The sequence below is a fragment of the Homalodisca vitripennis genome, chromosome 8 (assembly GCF_021130785.1).
Source record: "Homalodisca vitripennis isolate AUS2020 chromosome 8, UT_GWSS_2.1, whole genome shotgun sequence".
Taxonomy (NCBI): Eukaryota; Metazoa; Arthropoda; class Insecta; order Hemiptera; family Cicadellidae; genus Homalodisca; species Homalodisca vitripennis.
Genome location: NC_060214.1, coordinates 114,633,018 through 114,653,482, shown reverse-complemented (window position 1 = coordinate 114,653,482; position 20,465 = coordinate 114,633,018). Strand labels below are relative to the sequence as shown.

Here is a 20,465-nt window from a genome sequence, read left to right as displayed (position 1 = left end):
GTATTACCCTTTACTTCAGAAATGTGGAATAAATACATCCTTTGCTATGCATTCAATAGTTAAATTAATCTACTGACACACCTTTTTTCTTTTGCAAAATTAAGATTAATAATACTTAAGGAGAGGGTAGTGTTTATGGGGAAACAAATAATTTTTCATCTCTTCTTAGACAAATTGTGAATGTAGATACATTCTTGTTGTTTGGGAATTAGCTAAACCTCTAATTCAGGTTGTAAAGAATGGTTTACAGTCCTTGTGTTTGTCTGTACAATATCATGAGAGCTACATTTAAAAAAATCAAATTGAATTCTACTTTTTTTAATGACTACTGATACTGCTAGTGAATCTCAGGGAAATGGTGCAATAACATTAGAGTTAAGAGATAACTTATATAAACTTAAGTCAAGTTGTATAGTTCTAGTTTTTTTTTTTTTAATTAAAAACGTTGGAATTAAAAAAAATTAAACCCAATTGAATAATATAAATGACCACCATTTGTTTTGTTTGTGGTGGATGTATTAGACGTAGAGGAATGATCCTACGAGGTGAGACACGTATAGCCTGGATGTGGTGAAGGAAAAAGTGCTCCTAGCGTGTTTTTGTACTAAAATTGAGCAAACCCTTAGTCAGTGATAAATAATGATCACTTGAATCTGTACCGAATGGATAAATCACATGAGGTCTGAGGTTGTAGTAATGGATATTCGAAATTACAAAGTTTACAGGCAAGTTTAAGTGTGGCAAAAATCTTACACGCACCACTTCTAGATATTAATTTAAAATATGACTGCCACCTCGCTGCTGAAATAGAATAAGAATGGACTCAAATGTAATCAGAGGGTGGGCTCTAGTGGTTCTAATGTTCTTTAGAATCCGGTGGGTCGGTTGTCAACTACAAAGTTCAATAGAGGAAAGAATACTAGGCTTGCAAATTAAGTTATCATTCCACCAAGAATTTAGTTTCAAGAATATTGTACAAATTAAAATAATAATCTTGAACAGGACTGTGAAAATACATACATACATATATACATTATATATACTTGAATATATTAGAAATAAATAACGGTATAGATCTGTTACCACCTTACTTCTAAAGGTGCCTAACTCGGCAGTGATTTAAGTAGAATTAATGTTATTTTATTTTGGGGTGATGGGATTAGATATAATCATGTTATCGTATTATGTAATATGGGAAGCATTGGGTACTTCAATGGGCAGTTATTTCATATTTTTATGCCTGAACACTGCTGATTGTAAGCACTCTTCACTTGAGAGTTCAGGACGTACGAAACAGTAGCTAGAACTGATCTTAACGAACATCTGAAAAATGGACTGCCAAATCACATAACATTGTAACGTGTGAACTTTAATAATTAATTTTCTGTTTTTGTAAGTGTATTTTTTTGGTTTTTTATAAGAAAACCACATTAAAATGTAAATTGCTGGGAAACCAGATAAATTATCTTATTCTGATATGAAATAGTAACCACTTAAAATATTTAAAGCCACATTTCAAGGACACTCTTGATTTCAGGAAAAAACGCAATGTCAAGGGAAAGATAGTGTTTTTAATGCAAATTATAACAATACCTCATTTTATAACAATAGAATTTGATAAGAAACAAAGGAGCTACGTCCGCACTTGACATTCAAGTGTAGACCACCAACAATAACACCAGCGTGAAGCACCCAGGCAGTGTAATATGTAAATCGATTTAAATCCTCTGAGTCGTATCTGATTTTCAAACTTGATATTTAAATTTTCTTGACATCAATGACTTTTTTCAAAGTGGCTTTAAATATTTAGAATGGCTGCCGTTAAGTAACAAATACAATAATTCTGTAGTGATTGTTAATTATCCACAAATTTTTTGTTACATGTTTGTGGTGGGGTTTCAAGCTTGCTTATAAACTGATTTTATATGCATTATTTGTGTGTAAAAAACACATATAGACAGGTGGAACAAACGTTTTAGAACATAGGCCTATTAGGTTTTAGGATAATCCTATTTTTAAGAATAGAATTTATAAGAAATAGAATAACAAAATTTATTTGTTAGCACAATCCAGGGATAGAATGTATGTATTAAGTACATGATATAAATATGGGAAGCATCGTATTGATAAAAATATAGTTTTTAAATCATAAAACATCAAATAATTAAATACTATTGAAAATTTCCAAATTTTATTTATTGATTGTGTGATTTTCAGTGATTTTGATCTCTTATTTTAAATGAATTAGCAATTCTCCATATATGTATTATAAAAAAAAATGTTGATCTATAACTATACCAGTTTATATAGCAATGTTTATAGATACATGTGTTGTATATCTACATTTACCACTATGAACACTGTGATTTTATTTTTACCTAAGGCTAAAATTATATGTGCGCTTGAGGCTTTTAACGTTCCGTTCCTAAAAAATAAAATAATGCACATGAAGATTGAGTTATTCACCAACTATAAGAAAATATTGTAGAAGTCAAAGGTTTATGTGTAATTCTTTTAATCATTCATATCCCATGCTAAGGTCAAATCGTATAATTCAAAGACGAATGTGCCTGTTTTTTCAATAATTACTTGCTGTAAACTTACCAGGATTAATATAAAAATGGTAATTCAATAATTTCATGTACGTAGTTATTTCATATGGAATATATGATGAGGGTCTGTCCTGGTAGACCGTTGGTCAGGAAAGTTTTCATGATTACCTTTGTATTTTTAACTTTTTACAAATTTAATTGAAAATAAATCTGATTTGATTTGAAATCATCTGTGTATATTTTCTTAGTTCATCACTGACCTATAATTCAATACACTGATGTATTTATTAAATAATTGTGAAAACACAAAAATTTTGTAGCGGCGTAAACGTGGAACGACATTAAAAAAATTATAATTGTCTGTCTTTTGGCAGATTCCTTTCATTTATATATTTTGCAACCTAGTCAGCCATGTATAGGGAAATTAAAAGTTATTTATAAAACACAAATTTTCAAAATTATGTTTTGAATTTTGTGGGGATACTATAAGAAATATGGTGAACTTTTTGGAGCAGTAATTTGGATGCCGTTCTTCCAGGAATCTCGTCAATGAATAGCCTGATTAAAAAAAAACTTTCTCACCACAAACGTATGACATTTCAAATTGAAAACTGACTGTCTACCATTCTATGTTAGTGAACTTTGCTGAAGACAGGATAGGATAGTGAAACTGAGAGATTGGTGTTTTCCTAGGAAGGATAATCTTACCATGTCTCAACGGAGTTTATGACTTCAGTTTTAAAGTTTGAAAGAGAAATTCGTCTAGTAAGCAAAAGTTAGAACAATATCGGGCATTTCTTTTAACGTCTTACTGTTATTGTGGAAATCTTACACATTTGATTTTTTTTTACTTTAAACAGCTGTTACATTGTAAAATTTATGTTTGTAGAATAATTGAATTTTAAAAGTATAAAAATATTAAATCAGAAAAGTTCATACAGCTTAAATGATTTATAGTCAGTAGTAATTACAGCTGACTTTCAATTGTGCCCCAAATTAGTTCTCCTGGGCAAGTATTATGTCTACTAGTATGAGTCATCAATTTTTATTGAAATATTTTGAGCACATTACAAAGGCTTGTAGGCATAAAATTGTGTAGGCTCTGCTCAAATACATTAAAGAAATTTATTCAAACTGTGTAATATTTTTAATGTATCCATATCATGAAATCATACTACTCGTACGAGTTTATGAAGTATTTTGTATTTTTTTGGCAGTAATATTAATTCATTTTATATATAAAAACATAGTAGTTAGTTTATTAAGTATGTCTTTTGTATAATTCTTCATTGATAAATATATTGTGCTACTTATTACTAATGGAGAAGTAAAATATTCAAGAGGTCATTTTTATAAGCCAGTCCGCACGTAGTGTGTGACCTCACATGTTATAGCTTGCAACCAAGGTCTGTGTTCTTGCCAGTCACATGGTCACATGCAATGCGGCGCCTGTTACTTTTAATTAACGTCCTTGTTTTGTATTTTATTACAGTTATGATCCTTTTACAGCTGTACATTATAAGGTGACAGTGTTGCTTTGATTTAAAATAAACGTGTTCTGTTTTCATCTTGTTATGGTCTCCGACAGTTGGTAGTTTTGTCCTTTTAATGATAATTTCCATTCACTTACTTCATCTAAATAAATTCTCATTTTTATTTCTATAAAAAATGTATTCTGTTTTTACTTAATTTCCTTTAAGATATACTAAAATTTTTACGGTTTTAAATACCAACTGAGTACTTTGTGGTGACTCGTTCTCACGCACAGGCTTTAGTAGCCCATGTGAGAATATTTCTCAAATAATTAAATTAGAAATATAAATTTATTTTACACATTACACTTTAAAAATACCAAGTATTTGATTTAATTATGTATTTTTTGAGACAATGAATATATTAATATGTATCTTTTGTTAATTTTACTGAGAATAAACAATTTTGATTTGATTTGTTTCTTCTTCTTGCGTTTTCACGTTCTTTTACTTCTTAGTTCAGTAATTCATATTTTGAGAACATCAATGTTCTACAAGTATGTTTAACAATTTGCAACCATTAAATACTTATCTTTATACCATTTTTTACATATTTTATTCAACTACATTGTAAAATTTGTTAACATTGAATTAATTGTTGTCTAACGATGGAGAACGCATGATTAATTAACTGAAGTACAAAGTTGTAATCCAAATGATATCTTCTATCCAAGATTTTTCTATAAATTAACATTCAAATAGAACAAGGGCATATTGTGAAAATAAAAGTCCGAACCTCTGGCAGAACAAACATACTTTTGAGATAAAAAAAAAAATACTTCTGTAATGGAGAAACCTTTTTTTGTAAAATAAGAAAATTTCGTATTACATATAGATTTTTTTAACAATAGTACATTCTAAAATAGTATTTGTAATGATATTTTGGTCTCATTATTAATATTCAGTTGTGGATTAACATTTCCACTTGTGATAAATACTTGTACAAACACATTAGGGTGTAAAGCCTCGAAATAAACGCGTACATTGGCCTGAATTTGGCGGTGGACTACTGTACAAGGCATGATCTTGTGTTCAATGCTTCAAAGACCAAGCAGGTTACCTTTGGCACCAAGAGGGATGAAGTCTCAAACCTTCCTGACATCGATGCTGTCACTTCAATTAAACATCTCGGATTACACTTGGATGGAGATCTTAAGTGGAATGAGCACATAGATGTTCTCTGTCAAAGGCTGTCCACAGCTGTCTTCGCCATTAAAAGAACATTATCTGTCAGCACAGAGGAGGCAGCTTTTAACAGCCTACCATGCCCTTTTTGAGAGCCTCATATACTATGGAGTTTCGGTATGGGGTGGAACCTCTGCACATAACTTACAACGAGTTCTAATTTTACAGAAGAGAGCCATCCGAACCATAAAAGGAATGAAAATGCAAGATAGCTGCCGGCCAGTCTTTAAACATCTGAAGTTATTAACCGTTGTAAATATATATATCTTCCAGTCTACAACACTAGCTTGTCTCCTAGGAATAAATAAGCGACATCAGGATGTTCACACACACTGCACCAGACATGGAACTGACTTCAACCTGCCGGCCCATCGCTTGAAGCTCTTTGAATCAAAACCTTCTTACGCAGGTGCAAAATTTTACAATGCCTTACCCGCATCCTTGAAGGTCTTGGAGCTGGAAGTTTTTCGAAAGAAATTAAAATCTTGGCTAGCAGATAGACCCTTCTACAGTGTCAATGAATTGTTAACTTGGAGAGAGTGACCATGGCAATTGGCAAGCAAATAGACTCTTTTCTATAAATAATGTAGCCTACATGACACCTGTTTCTATCTTGATGATAGCAAATAAAGATTTCTGTATTCTGTAAATCCTGATATCATCTTCCTGGATGGATCATAATGACCTACTCATGGCACATAAATGTCTATGTGTGATGAGTGGGTGTTGTAACCAACTCATTAGAATGACAATTCAAACCTTTGATAGCTAGCAACGTAAATTTTCAGAATTGGTGCTAATCTTTTCCTTTCTGCTTACTTGCTTGTATGAATACAAAATGGTTGTTTTTAAGTAATTGTTGTGTTACAGTGAATTATAAGAGTTTTACTGATAATATGTGACCTTATAGCCTGACAATAAATAACTCTATGATAAAAATGACATGGTCTTCTTTAAAATACTGCCCTAAATAAGTTATTATTTTATTTCAGTGTCTCTTCCCAGTCTAAGGACATTTTTCATCTTTCATAATTAGTCTATATGTCTTTTAATTATGTTTTTTCATATTCCTCCTAATACTCAAATCTTGTTCCTTCAGAAAAGTTTTCAAGTTTGAAGAAAAGTCTCAGGAAACTAGATCAGGACTGAAGCAGACTAAAAAATTGTTCTACTGATAATGTTGGATGGTAATGAATGAGAGATTGCAGTGTCAGGATGGAGGGTATATTTGTGACGGAGGACATATTCATGATGGAGGGTATATTTGTGACGGAGGACATATTTATGATGGAGGGTATATTTATGACGGAGGACATATTCATGATGGAGGGTATATTTATGATGGAGAGTATATTCATGATGGAGAGTATATTCATGATGGATGTTATATTCATGATGGAGGGTGTATTCATGATGGAGAGTATATTCATGACGGAGAGTACGGTAATGATGGAGGTTTAGTCATGACTTAACTACTATAGTTTAAGGGCCGTTATTGTCATGCCCTGTCTCACCTAGTTTTAAAATCATATAAATCTTTACAAATAACAGATTTGGAGAATACAAGATCTTCTTTGAGCTTCCACATAGTCACATTGAGGTATCTTGTGCAAACTCATCACCAAAGGCTTGTGTCAGATGAAGAATGGCTATTACTTAATCAGAATGATTTCATCGACATTATTATGTCATACCCCAGTGCTGTATAAGCTAATGAAGATATATTGAGATTGTGCACTAGCCACAGATCACTAACACTATTTGGTGAGGTAACAGGAAGAATTTCATTTCTACTTTGAATACCTGTCTGAGACAAGTGTTTTTTTTTTTTTATGCAAGATACTTCAATCCTATCTGGTAGTCGTATACTTTCCAGATGAACCATGTCCTTGCCAACCAAACTGGAATAAAATTAAAGTACCAATTAATTATTTGAGTGTAGTACCTAATTTATTTATAGCCTAGAATGTACATTGTTGAATGTATTTATTAAGTTTAAAAATTGCTAATACATAAAGCAGGGATTACAACATTTTCAAGATATTTATCTTGAGGTTTCATCAAATGGGAAGTGTCTGGCAAATTAGTCTTCGACTGAAAGTCAGAGACAATTGATTCCATTGATTCATACCTGTATCTGTGGGCCTCAGACAATAATTCCATAATTATATATAACTAATCAGTCACTATAAAATTAAAGTTATAAATTTTGTTTCAGATAATCGGTGTGGACCACGTGTTCTTCATCCAGAAGAATGTATTGAATCTGAGAACGAGAACATTAGAAATTGAAGCCTACAACGAGAGTTTCTCCAACCGGGTCGTGGTGCTGGAGAAATGTCGCTATTTCGTAAGTCTTAGTTACAATCCTAGTCTGGATAAGGTGGAAAAATGGCTTCATAAAACACAAGGCAGGTCTTTAAACTGTTAATTACTGCGAGACCAATAACAAATCTGTTGATGCATAACCTATAGAAAATATTTGCTTATTTAAAATGAAAAATGCCTTTATTAAAGAGGTGGAGCTGGGGCTGCCAAGTCCTCTTTTACCACCCAACCTCAATATGATGTGAAATTTCTTCAAATAATGAAAGGACTAGAAACAATGATAGGGAAAATCTATTCTAAAATGTATGAAGAATGCCAGCAGTCTATTTCTTAAGTATAAACACATACACCAATCTATATTCTCTCTCTATTATTGTGGGGATCCAATTACATTACAAGTCTGGCCATGTATTTATTACTGCAGGGATCCAACAACACACAAGTCTGAAACTGTGTATTTATTACTGTGGCAATCCAACAGAATTGCAAGTCTGACCGTGTATTTATTACTGTGGCAATCCAACAGAATTGCAAGTCTGACCGTGTATTTATTACTGTGGCAATCCAACAGAATTGCAAGTCTGACACTGTGTATTTATTACTGTGTCAATCCAACAGAATTGCAAGTCTGACGTGTATTTAATACTGTGGCAATCCAACAGAATTGCAAGTCTGACCGTGTATTTATTACTGTGGCAATCCAACAGAATTGCAAGTCTGACCGTGTATTTATTACTGTGGCAATCCAACAGAATTGCAAGTCTGACCGTGTATTTATTACTGTGGCAATCCAACAGAATTGCAAGTCTGACCGTGTATTTATTACTGTGGCAATCCAACAGAATTGCAAGTCTGACCGTGTATTTATTACTGTGGCAATCCAACAGAATTGCAAGTCTGACAGTGTATTTATTATTGTGCAGATCCCAGGTCTGACACTGTGTTAATTATTGTGGGGATCCAACAGAATTACAAGTATGACCATCTATTTTATTGCGGGGATTCAACAACACACAAGTCTGACACTGTGTTAATTATTGTGAGGATCCAACAGAATTACAAGTATGACCATCTATTTATTATTGTGGGGATCCAACAGAATTACAAGTATAACCATGTATTTATTATTGCGGGGATTCAACCATACACAAGTCTGACACTGTGTTAATTATTGTGAGGATCCAACAGAATTACAAGAATGACCATCTATTTATTATTGTGGGATCCAACAGAATTACAAGTATAACCATGTATTTATTATTGCGGGGATTCAACAACACACAAGTCTGACAGTGTATTTAATTATTGTGAGGATCCAACAGAATTACAAGTCTGACCGTGTATTTATTACTGTGGGGAATCCAACAGAATTGCAAGTCTGAACCATGTATTTATTACTGTGGCAATCCAACAGAATTGCAAGTCTGACAGTGTGTTAATTATTGTGGCAATCCAACAGAATTGCAAGTCTGACAGTGTATTTATTATTGTGGGGATCCAACAGAATTACAAGTCTGACCATGTATTTATTATTGCGGGGATTCAACAACACACAAGTCTGACACTGTGTTAATTATTGTGGGGATCCAACAGAATTACAAGTATAACCATCTATTTTATTGCGGGGATTCAACAACACACAAGTCTGACACTGTGTTAATTATTGTGAGGATCCAACAGAATTACAAGTATGACCATCTATTTATTATTGTGGGGATCCAACAGAATTACAAGTATAACCATGTATTTATTATTGCGGGGATTCAACAACACACAAGTCTGACACTGTGTTAATTATTGTGAGGATCCAACAGAATTGCAAGTCTGACCGTAAATTTATTATTGTGGGGATCCAACAGAATTACAAGTCTGACCGTGTATTTATTATTACAAGTTTTTGAAGTTAAATAGAAGGCTTTGAGTCCTAAAAAATAGGACTGATGCAACTTTTAAAATTAATTTTTGCAACATAATAACAATGGTATATGTTTTAGATCTGGTTATCCTTTTCTGTTTTCACACTACAATCTTAATTTACATGCTGTAGTGTGAGCATCATGTGTCCGAGCAATGATCTTGTACTGTGTAGTGGTTTTTGTGTGTTTTTCTCAGTCTCAGATATAGTCCATGTTTTATGACATACAACTTTACTGTTGTCAAGTACGGTACTACGAGTACTTAGGTGTGTTTAGCATCATGTTTTATTTGTATTGTTAATTTTCATACATGCTTAACCCTGTGTCTTTAATTTGTTTACTTTATTAAATATAGAGGAATATGAACTAAGACTAGATACATATTATGTTCTGTACATTTAACATGGTTTTAAAATGAATTATTTAAAAGAAAATAATTAATTATTATTATTCTTATAAGGGAGTCTAAAGTCTATGATATGATTGACATAAAACTAGACTTTGTTATTGGATCATTAGTTTGTCAAGATTCATTGAATTGTGCTGGAAAGAAATTTCAATACACCTAAATACACAAAATAATCCATTGAATGTGCACAATTGAATGCTTGAATACTTCATTTTTGTGTTTCTAAATTCACCTATTTTTATTCTAAATTGTGATTTATTTTAATAAAGAATATTTTTGCTGTTACTTTCATTTAGGGAACATGTTTTCAAGAACAGAATTCAAATTTAACAAACATACACGTTTGTAAAGTTGTAAAAATATTTTATCTAAAGATTAGAGTTTTATAGCTTTTTAAAGAAGTCGTAATAGTTTTCTTGATACACACATAAACTTTTTATATACTGCAATGTAGCTGAAACTGTAATTGGCCATTCAAGTTGAAAGTTTGCCAATAAACTACAAGAGTAGAGACAGTCCAGAAGAAGGGTCCTGTTATTGCCTATATATTGGCACATTGTCTCAAGTGGGTCAAATTGAGCACCCTGTAACTAACTGGGGTATTGTCAAGGTTTACTTTGTACAATCAGTAGATGTATTGAGGATGAATTAGATCCACTTTACTGCTACTATGTCTGGTCATCGCTCCCGGGGCCATTGACAATCAAGCAATCAAGGAGAGAAATGATTTTTATAATACCAAGTCCAAAAAATTATTATTAAACCTTCAATGTCTGTAGTGTAAGGTAAATAAATTATATTTATTTGTCGTATGAACTCTTACGAGTTATTAACAAAGTCAATGATACAGTCAGTTGAGACTAAGTCAAAAAAGGTTCTTAAGACTTTACAAGAGTTAAAAATTTAAAAAACATGTTAAAATATAACATTTAAAATAGGTCTTAACATACGTTGATGGTTTAAAATAAACATACTTTGTGTCATTACTTATGCTAAAGAAAATCTATGTAAAGATTGTAGTTTATCCGTGTAATTAATTCCAAAATATGATTCCCACTTTTAGTTCATCACATAAATACTAGATACTATTATAGTATAAACTAAAGTAAAGGATGATGCATTAATAATTTTAAAACATGAACAGAATATGGTCTACAGTTGCTGAAGATTTGTGTTAGACACATGGAAAAACTCATCCAGTGAATAAAACTGCACATCTAGAAGCCAGTTGTAAAATCTAGTTTTAAATGTATTTATTGGGTATTTAGCTATTAAGGTTATCAACATATTGTAGATTTTAACTGATATGACAGTACCTATGAATATTTAAAGTTTGACCAAGTCTATAAAAATCAATTAAAGTATCATATTTTTTCCTGGTGTTATATCCATTCGATTTATGTTTGATAAGATGAAAATTTCTTAATACATATACCACCAAATCATATATTATGTATATATAAATTAGGGTTTGTATTTGCAATTTTTTAAACAGGGGCTTACGATGTTCTATTGAGGGTGCCTGTGGCATTATTCTTACTACTTTGTTTTGCAAAATCAGGATTTCTCCTATCCTACTGCAATTACCATAAAAAATTATACAATATCTAAAGACAGACTGGAAATAAGCAAAGTATGCGGCTTTAATGCAATTTTCGTCAATACATTGAGTTAATCGTATTATAAGAAAAAATGACTCTGGATAGTCTGGAAGTAGTGTAGTCTACATGGACTCCCCAAGAAAGTGCCTTATCCAAATGAATTCCAAGGAATTTAACATTGTCCACATATCTCTGTGAAGGATCAATGCCACAATGCCAAAGGTTATATAATTTATATTCGATTATGCATTAAAAACAATGCACAAAATTTAAATTTGCTCTCCAAAATCCAATTTTATTTGAAGAGTAAAACATCATTAAGATTCAAAATAAAGACTTTTTTCTCCCTTACTATTGTATAAGAAATAGTGTTTTAATAGTCTAAATACAGTATTCAAATTTTTCTTCTTGATGAAAGTACCCCCTTTGGGATTGCAGTTAAGTAAACAAGTGTTTTTCACCTAAATGTGTGCCTGTAAGAATTGGAATGCATTCTATGTGCAAGCATTGGCCATTACTACACAAACTGATAAGTTTTTACTGAATTTGGGACAAACGGATAAGTTTTTACTGAATTTGGGACAAACGGATAAGTTTTTACTGAATTTGGGACAAAGGGATAAGTTTTTACTGAATTTGGGACAAACGGATAAGTTTTTACTGAATTTGGGACAAACGGATAAGTTTTTACTGAATTTGGAACAAACGGATAAGTTTTTACTGGATTTGGGACGTGGGGATATTACTGAACTCCCATATCCCTTTTAAACATACCAAAAATGTTATATTTTTAGATTTTTACTAAAAATGCAAATAAAAAAATGAACAATGATTTTTATTATATTTTTACTACTTATAGGCCGTAATATGCTTGGCAGAAGTAATTATACTGTGTCTCTCCTAAAATTATCGACATTTAATGTTGGTTAATGTGCAATAGAATCTTATTCAGATTGTCTGAATTCAGTGAATTTCAAACATTTAAAAGCTTAAAATTTTTAAATTAATAAAATATAAGTTTTACTTTAAAATACATTTGTTATAAAAAACACAATTTAAAAACCTTAAAAGTACTATAAATCACAGTGTATCCAATTGTAAAAAATGCGTAAACCATAGCTGTAATCATAGCAGACTATATGAATGATAGATCTGTCAAGATTTCTCAGACCTTTGAACAACCTACAGTAGATTTGTCTGGTGGTGTGAAGTTGGTGAAATACCAGTACTGTCTAGAGAAAGGGTGTATTTTATTCCATATGTTAACTGTATTGTACTAATTTACGTCACATTGTATCACGTTGCTATTTGTGTGTGTATTTTTTCATAAGTTGACATGAATGAAAACATTCTTCATTATAGCAAAGTATGTAACATGTTATATACTAATATATATTCAATATTTAAAATTCTGTTTACTTTTTTACTTGCCAATCCCTATAGTGGTTAAGATCTTAAGCGATTTAATGTAATACATTTATTTTTCTATAATTGCTTGATTCTGTTCCATCTACCTGAATTTATATAATCATTGAATACTTTGTAGTTGAAAGTTAATTATATGTTTTAGTGTTGTTGTAACAGCATGTTTTGTGGACTGAAAACAATGTACAACATTTTGTTATAATTTTACTAAATTTAATAATTTATAATCACAATAATTAAATAATTATATTTATTACAATACACTTGGCATAGGATACAAACTAATAAATTCGTATTAACTTATCAGAAGCTTGAAGAGTACACTGACTGACAGAACTAAACATAAAAGTAGGGTTAGGTAATAAAGTGGATTTCTGGTGTAAAATAGTTTAGTTGGTGGTGCAGTCTGTGAGAGATTAAGGAACTAATCTGTAGGATAAACTGTATCTAACTGACAATGCATATAGATAACATAAGCTTGAAGTTAATCTTATTTCATTTTAATTTGGTGATTAAAACTGTAGAATATTGTTTGCAGCTACTTAACCTAGTATTGTTTGGTAATAACACTTTAATTTTATAAGTAAAAAAAGTGTGTAATTTGTGAGTGTTACATATCAGTAATTGCTTTGTTTTTACAACAATGTATAGCTTTTACTTCATGAAGCTTTTGGGGGGATTGCACATCTTGTCACTGCGGTATCTTAATTTTGTCATTAAAAGTAGAATAGTTCTATTAAATCTTGATTGACAATTCAATACAATAAATGAATGTCATTCCTTCAAAGGTAATTTTCTAGGTGAGGTAAGTGTTTAATTATGTGATTAGTCCAAAGAAATAGTTTTTCCCCCAAATATTTCATTACCCGTGATGATTAGGTATTACTCTGGATTATGGAACCTCGAGGATTATTACTAAAAATGACGGAAAGTGTAATTTGAAACAAACAGTTATGAAACCATAAAATAATTGGTCAACTTTAAAATGTGATATTTCAATTGAAACAGAAAAGTTCATTGATTTTACTTTATAGAACAACATCAGTGAGGACAGGGAGATGGATTGAGTGTACGTACACTGAGATAATTTGAAGGTGAGATGGTAACATATTGAGGGTTGGATTTAGGTCACATACATAAGGGCCAGGGTTCCCTGCATCATAACATGGCACAGGGCCAATCTTAACATCTCAAATCCTCTCTTTGTATCATCTGTGTTATTTTACTGTCAATAGTTGTGAAAAATTATATAAATACAATATTTTGTGTATTTACATATTCATAATTTTATTTAGGAAATCATATGTAGTAAATTAAAGATATTTAATGTTTGTAAATAAGTTAATACATTAAATTAATTTTGTACCAAATTTCACAAAATACTTTCACTAATAAAGTGAACATTCACATTGGGATATTGTGTATTCATAGAAGTTGTGTCTCACTTAAGTCTTACACGTGTTGACTTAACATTTTTCATTTAATATTTCTGTAAGAATAGAAAAAAGTGATTTATGACATTGGCTGGCATCTATTAAATTATTAACTAGTGAAGTTTTAACTAGAGACATTGGTAGTAGATCTCCGAAACTAAAAAAGTTAAAATAATTATGGGAATACTTAAAATACAGCAGTGTTTAAGAAATTTTTAAAGCAAGCTTTTTATGAAAAAACTTTTTTATTCAAGTAGAATAATTATAAATATAGTACTCTGTATTATAAAAAACTAATTTATTGTTAAAATTATTTTTAGAAAAGAGTATATTTACCAAACCACAAGTTGGAGGGTATGATTAAAACTGTAGAAATATAAATAAGTAATGTTATCAAGTAAAATATTATTGTTTCTGTAGACAATTGTGAATGTTTTTTCATATTTGTTATCCGTGCTACCAAAGTTATTTGTAAGAAGGCGCTTCAAGTAAAGATCTTTTTCGATTTCAGTAATTTAACCCATTATGTATTGTGTTACTTTGGTTTTCTTATATTATTATCAACATGCCATTATAATTAGTACCGATGTCTATTCTGCCACATAGTAAAGTGGTTCAGTATGTATGAATAAAAAAGTATTTGTTAACTAATACAGGTGTAAATAACTGTTTTGGATCTATGTAGTATTCTGACAGTATTTAACAGTTGTACTATTTCGTTAAACAATTTATTGTTATATACACACGCAGCTTAAAAGTTGTAAATATTGTAGATAGTACTATGTATACTGTCCGCAGGTACTTATTCTTTTGTTGTTGAATGTGGAAAATTGTTTTTATGTTTATGTTATAGACACAAAATGAGTTGTTGTCAAATAAGTAATGATTCGATCCACATCATTTTAAATTATCTTTTAATTTTGTTGCAACCAGTAATTAAGAACATTTTCCTTGCCAATTAAAACTAAATAATTATGTGTAAAGACAGTAGAGTAACTAACCATTCAAATCGCAATGTCGTTAGGTTACATAAAACCTACACCTGGTTTTTACTCAGTATCTAATATTAATATTCACTTCTAATTAGTCAACAATAATCAGTTAATTATTTTCTCCTTTTAGAGGCTCTCTATTGGACGTTGCAACGCTTTTTTTGTATTAAATGTATATGAATTTACCTCAAATGTTTTACCAATAATTAAGGAATAGCAATTAGAACCCTGAGAAGTTATTTAGAAAATTATTTTATATTATCCTCCTTTACACTTGCATGGTTGTTAACTGTTAAATGTTGGTCAAGAATTTTTGTATTTTACTCTAACTGCCCAGAAGGACCTATGAAAAGATTAGTTGGTGGAAAGTGATACTAATCTTTTCTTTTTTCTTAAACAGGGTATGATTTTATGGCGTAAGTTACGCACTTTGCCAAAAGTAATATGATAACTTGTACTTAAGTGTGTAGGCACGTACACAAACGTATATCAACATTTTTTTCTAGTGTAGGATTTGTTACATTCAGCATATCTCACAGTTGTGTTTAGATATAAGAAAATTTAATCACAAAGAATATGTACTCTTCCTTTTGTTTATATATTACTAGCTGTTTCCTGCGGCTTTGCATGCTTTTCGTAAGCTTCGTGCGTGTATGTGAACTTCTGGTTTAATTGAATTATATTTACAACGCCGATGTAGAGTTAGCCTTTTTGCCACGATCAAGAAAATATGTTTATGTTTATAGCCATTGTGCACGTACATGTACTTTATTATAAAGTGGTCTAACACTCAAACTTTAAGTTCAATCAGGAATGTATCTTAAAAACAAATATACATAATAACTTAGCGCCTTCAATAGTGTTTGGCTATGTAATACACGTAACTGTCTCGTAATTGCAGTTTATAGTGTGCAGGCGCTTTGAAACCTTTTATCTTTTGCAGCGCCGCTTGGTGGTGAGTTACATCAATGGGCATAGCTTCTCCGTGTAAAAATACGTATACATAAAAATTTTCATAATGGTCTGTCTAATATTTTGCGATTCCATAAAGGACAAACACAAAAACATTCGTTTTTTATATATATAGATTTATGTTTTAAATAGCCCATGTTTGCATAATTTTAAATTTTTGCTTTGCTTTGGCCTGAATGATTGTGTTAAATTTCAAGTAAATTTGTTTGCCTACTTTAAACACTTATACTTCTTATGTTCAATTTAATCATGATATTAAATTTTTTCTTCTTCATCGGTTTAGAGTGGTTTCAAAAGTTAATTATTTTATCACTGGAAAAAGAAACATATACAGTGGATTGAGTAAAACAGAAATGACATATCTCTGTTTCTGATTATTGACACTGAAACTTACTTAGCATTTTGAAGGTCGTAACTTTTGCAATATATTTTTGATACCAGTAAAGGCATTTTTGTTGAGTGTGAAAGAAACAACATTTTAAAGGTTGTAAATTCTGAGATATTATTATAGAGTACAACTCTACTCACTATAATGTATACAGTAATTATATAGTTACCACAGATTAAAAAAAAGTTAGGCTATACCTAATGTTTGATAAATACTACCAACTTAGAAGCAAATGAATACAGCTTAAAAACTAAGAAATTCAGGAAATATAAGAGTTCCAAAACCAAACAATACTTTTTTTACTAAATCATTCATTTTTATGTCACCGTGGATTTTTAATAAATTACCTAACAATATAAAAAAACTCAAATAACAAATTAGTATTTTTAAAAAAATTGGGAAGGTGGTTGTTTTGAACTAGAGGATATAAATTCAATTTTATATATTCAGACATAGTAACTGGTTTTTTACCTCACGGCCCATATTTATATATATTTTCAAATAATCTGAAAAATCTAATCTAACTCAAACAAGCAGGTTGATTATAACTATTATTATATTATGTTTTGATTAAATAATATATTAATTTATATCCTCAAGAGAGATCTAAATTGTTAAATTAAGTTGTTTGCTGATGTTTTTTTTATGTGTTAAAATATAATAAGGAACTTCCAAACAGGCTTAGCCTTGGAGGCCCTATATTTTCTCATTTATTGTATAGTATAGGCCTAAGCGCATTTAGATGTAGGTTATATTTTAACTATAAATTTAGTTTATAGGTATTTTGAAGAAGTAACTTTTTATTTCCAGTCTTTTGTAATGGTGCAGTCAGACCTGGCAAGATTTAGGAAATTATAACCCCATTATATTAATTTACCGTTACTTACTGATGTATGTATGTAGCCTGTAAGAAAATGAGAAAATAAATCATTCTTTATGCTTTATTCTTTTATATATTTATTATTGTTGTTGTTTAATAGTTCATTGTTATTATTAAAATCTTGTTATTGTTGTAGAATTTTCAAAGATTTACTGCATATACTTAACTATTTATAGAATGCTGTTTATTGTTTGGCAATATTTTATTCAATGTCATCCAGTTATTTAATTTACTATATATTTATACTCTGATCAATGTATGTATTTATCCCCATAATGTTATATAAAATGCCAATATTTAAAAATCTGGATGTGTAGAAGCACCAAGCCACACAAAGAGCAAATTTAAATTCTTAGTAAAAATGTAAACTAAGCAAAGTAAACAATTTATAAAAATGTAATGTAATTTTGTATTTTGCTTTCTTGAGTTTCATTATGGACCTCACCGACTTGGTGCACCATACTCAGTAAAATTACTTTACTAATAGAAATAAATAATTACACCACACCACATATCATGCAACATGTTTCGCTAAGGTTGCATGCAAAATTTCAAGCTTATATGATAGTTTATTCAGATAGACAGACAGACGGATATGATATTTTTACACTCCCTCAAGTGAGACTAAAATGATTTCATTGATGCTCTTCAAGAATTTCTAAATGAACAGAAATTTGTAGGACAATGGTAGTTTAGGTGACTTTGAAATATCATAGTTCATGTTAGAGTTCCAACAAAGTTCTTGTTGAAAGCTACAAGCCTTTGTTATCTGTCATGCAGTAATGAGACAAGGCAAATTGCAGAACTGAGATTTTGTTGTCTGGTTGATTGATAGCCAAGTGTGACAGTCCTGGAGATGTGAGACAGGACAGAGAGCAGGAGATGAAATTTCTCCAACTAATCGTGACTAGTTTCAGTGACGCAGATGAATAATTTATTTGCAATTGATAATCGCAATAAAGATTTCCCCACTTCTAGAATTCGCATGAAACCAGTTGTAGAGCAGTCAGAAGAAATAGTTGCATAATAGTGTGAAGTATATATTTATATATATGCATACCTAATAAATGGTACATATAAATAGAATGGCAGTTTTACAACCCATATTATTTTTAAAAAATGAAAAATTCATGTACTATATCCAATTGTGCCCAGTTTTAAGACTGATGTAAAATTTATGGAAAACTGTCTTAAGAACAACACAAAAATATACTAAAGATATCCCAAAAATGTATATAGTATGGTATATTATTTATGTTCTGATGGAAAAAATTGATTGAGAAAATACATCTACAAATACAATTCTTGTATAATCCATTAAAGTAGATTGAATAAGATTACAGTTGAATTTTCAAGAAAATTAACACCTTATTGTATACTTTTTGCACGCAGTTATCGCAAAGATAGTTTTAATTATATAATGAAATGTAAAAGAAATACTCGATAAAGAATTGTATTGAAAAGGTATCAATAAAAAGTTTCCTCTTAACTATATACCTGGTCCGATAACAAGAATAATATTAACATACTGTCATTGTACTATTACATTTTGAAGCAGTGACAGCTCCCAGCTCGAAATGCGAGTATTACGAATGCCCGTGATCACGCTCTCGGCACACGTGCAAGCCAATTACCGCCACCTCTCAGTGACTTGGGCACACGTGCAAGCTAATTATCGCCGCCTCTCGGTGACTTGGGCACACGTGCACGCTAATTATCGCCGCCTATCGGTGACTTGGGTACACGTGCACGCTAATTATCGCCGCCTATCGGTGACTTGGGTACACGTGCAAGCCCAATTACCGCCACCTCTCAGTGACTGGGGCACACGTGCACGCTAATTATCGCCGCAGTGTAGACCTATCGGTGACTTGGGTACACGTGCAAGCCAATTACCGCCACCTCTCAGTGACTGGGGCACACGTGCACGCTAATTATCGCGCCTATCGGTGACTTGGGTACACGTGCACGCTAATTATCGCCGCCTATCGGTGACTTGGGTACACGTGCAAGCGCTAATTTCGCCGCCTATTCGGTGACTTGGGTACACGTGCAACGCTAATTATCGCCGCCTATCCGGTGACTTGGGTACACGTGCACGCTAATTATCGCCGCCTATCGGTGACTTGGGTACACGTGCACGCTAATTTATCGCCGCCTATCGGTGACTTGGGTACACGTGCAAGCTAATATATCGCCGCCTATCGGTGACTTGGGTACACGTGCACGCTAATTATCGCCGCTATCGGTGACTATGGGTACACGTGTGCACGCTAATTATCGCCCGCCTAATCGGTGACTTGGGCACACGTGCACGCTAATTATCGCCGCCTATCGGTGACTTGGGCACACGTGCACGCTAATTATCGCCGCTTCGGTGACTTGGCACACGTGCACGCTAATTATCGCCGCCTCTCGGTGACTTGGGCACACGTGCACGCTAATTATCGCCGCCTATCGGTGACTTGGGTACACGTGCACGCTAATTATCGCCGCCTCTCGGTGACTCTTGGGTATACGTGCAAGCTAATTATCGCCGCCTATCGGTGACTTGGGCACACGTGCACGCTAATTATCGCCGCCTATCGGTGACTTGGGCACACGTGCACGCTAATTATCGCCGCCTATCGGTGACTTGGGTACACACGTGCAAGATAATTATCCGCCGCCTATCGGTGACATTGGGGCACACGTGCACGCTAATTATCGCCGCCTATCGGTGACTTGGGCACACGTGCACGCTAATTATCGCCGCCTATCGGTGACTTGGGCACACGTGCACGCTAATTACCGCCGCCTATCGGTGACTTGGGCACACGTTGCACGCTAATTATCGGCCGCCTATCGGTGAC

The 20,465-nt window shown here is 32.1% G+C and overlaps 1 protein-coding gene across 3 annotated transcripts in view; it reads left to right on the top strand.

Moving 5' to 3' along the window:
* Positions 1-20,465, top strand: part of LOC124367934 (SEC14-like protein 1) — a 111,888-nt gene that overhangs the window by 48,654 nt on the left and 42,769 nt on the right. For all 3 annotated transcript variants that reach the window (XM_046825145.1, XM_046825144.1, XM_046825143.1), the window contains exon 3: positions 7,488-7,619. In XM_046825145.1, coding sequence (XP_046681101.1) covers positions 7,488-7,619 — 132 coding nt within the window. The remainder of the gene's footprint in view (positions 1-7,487; positions 7,620-20,465) is intronic.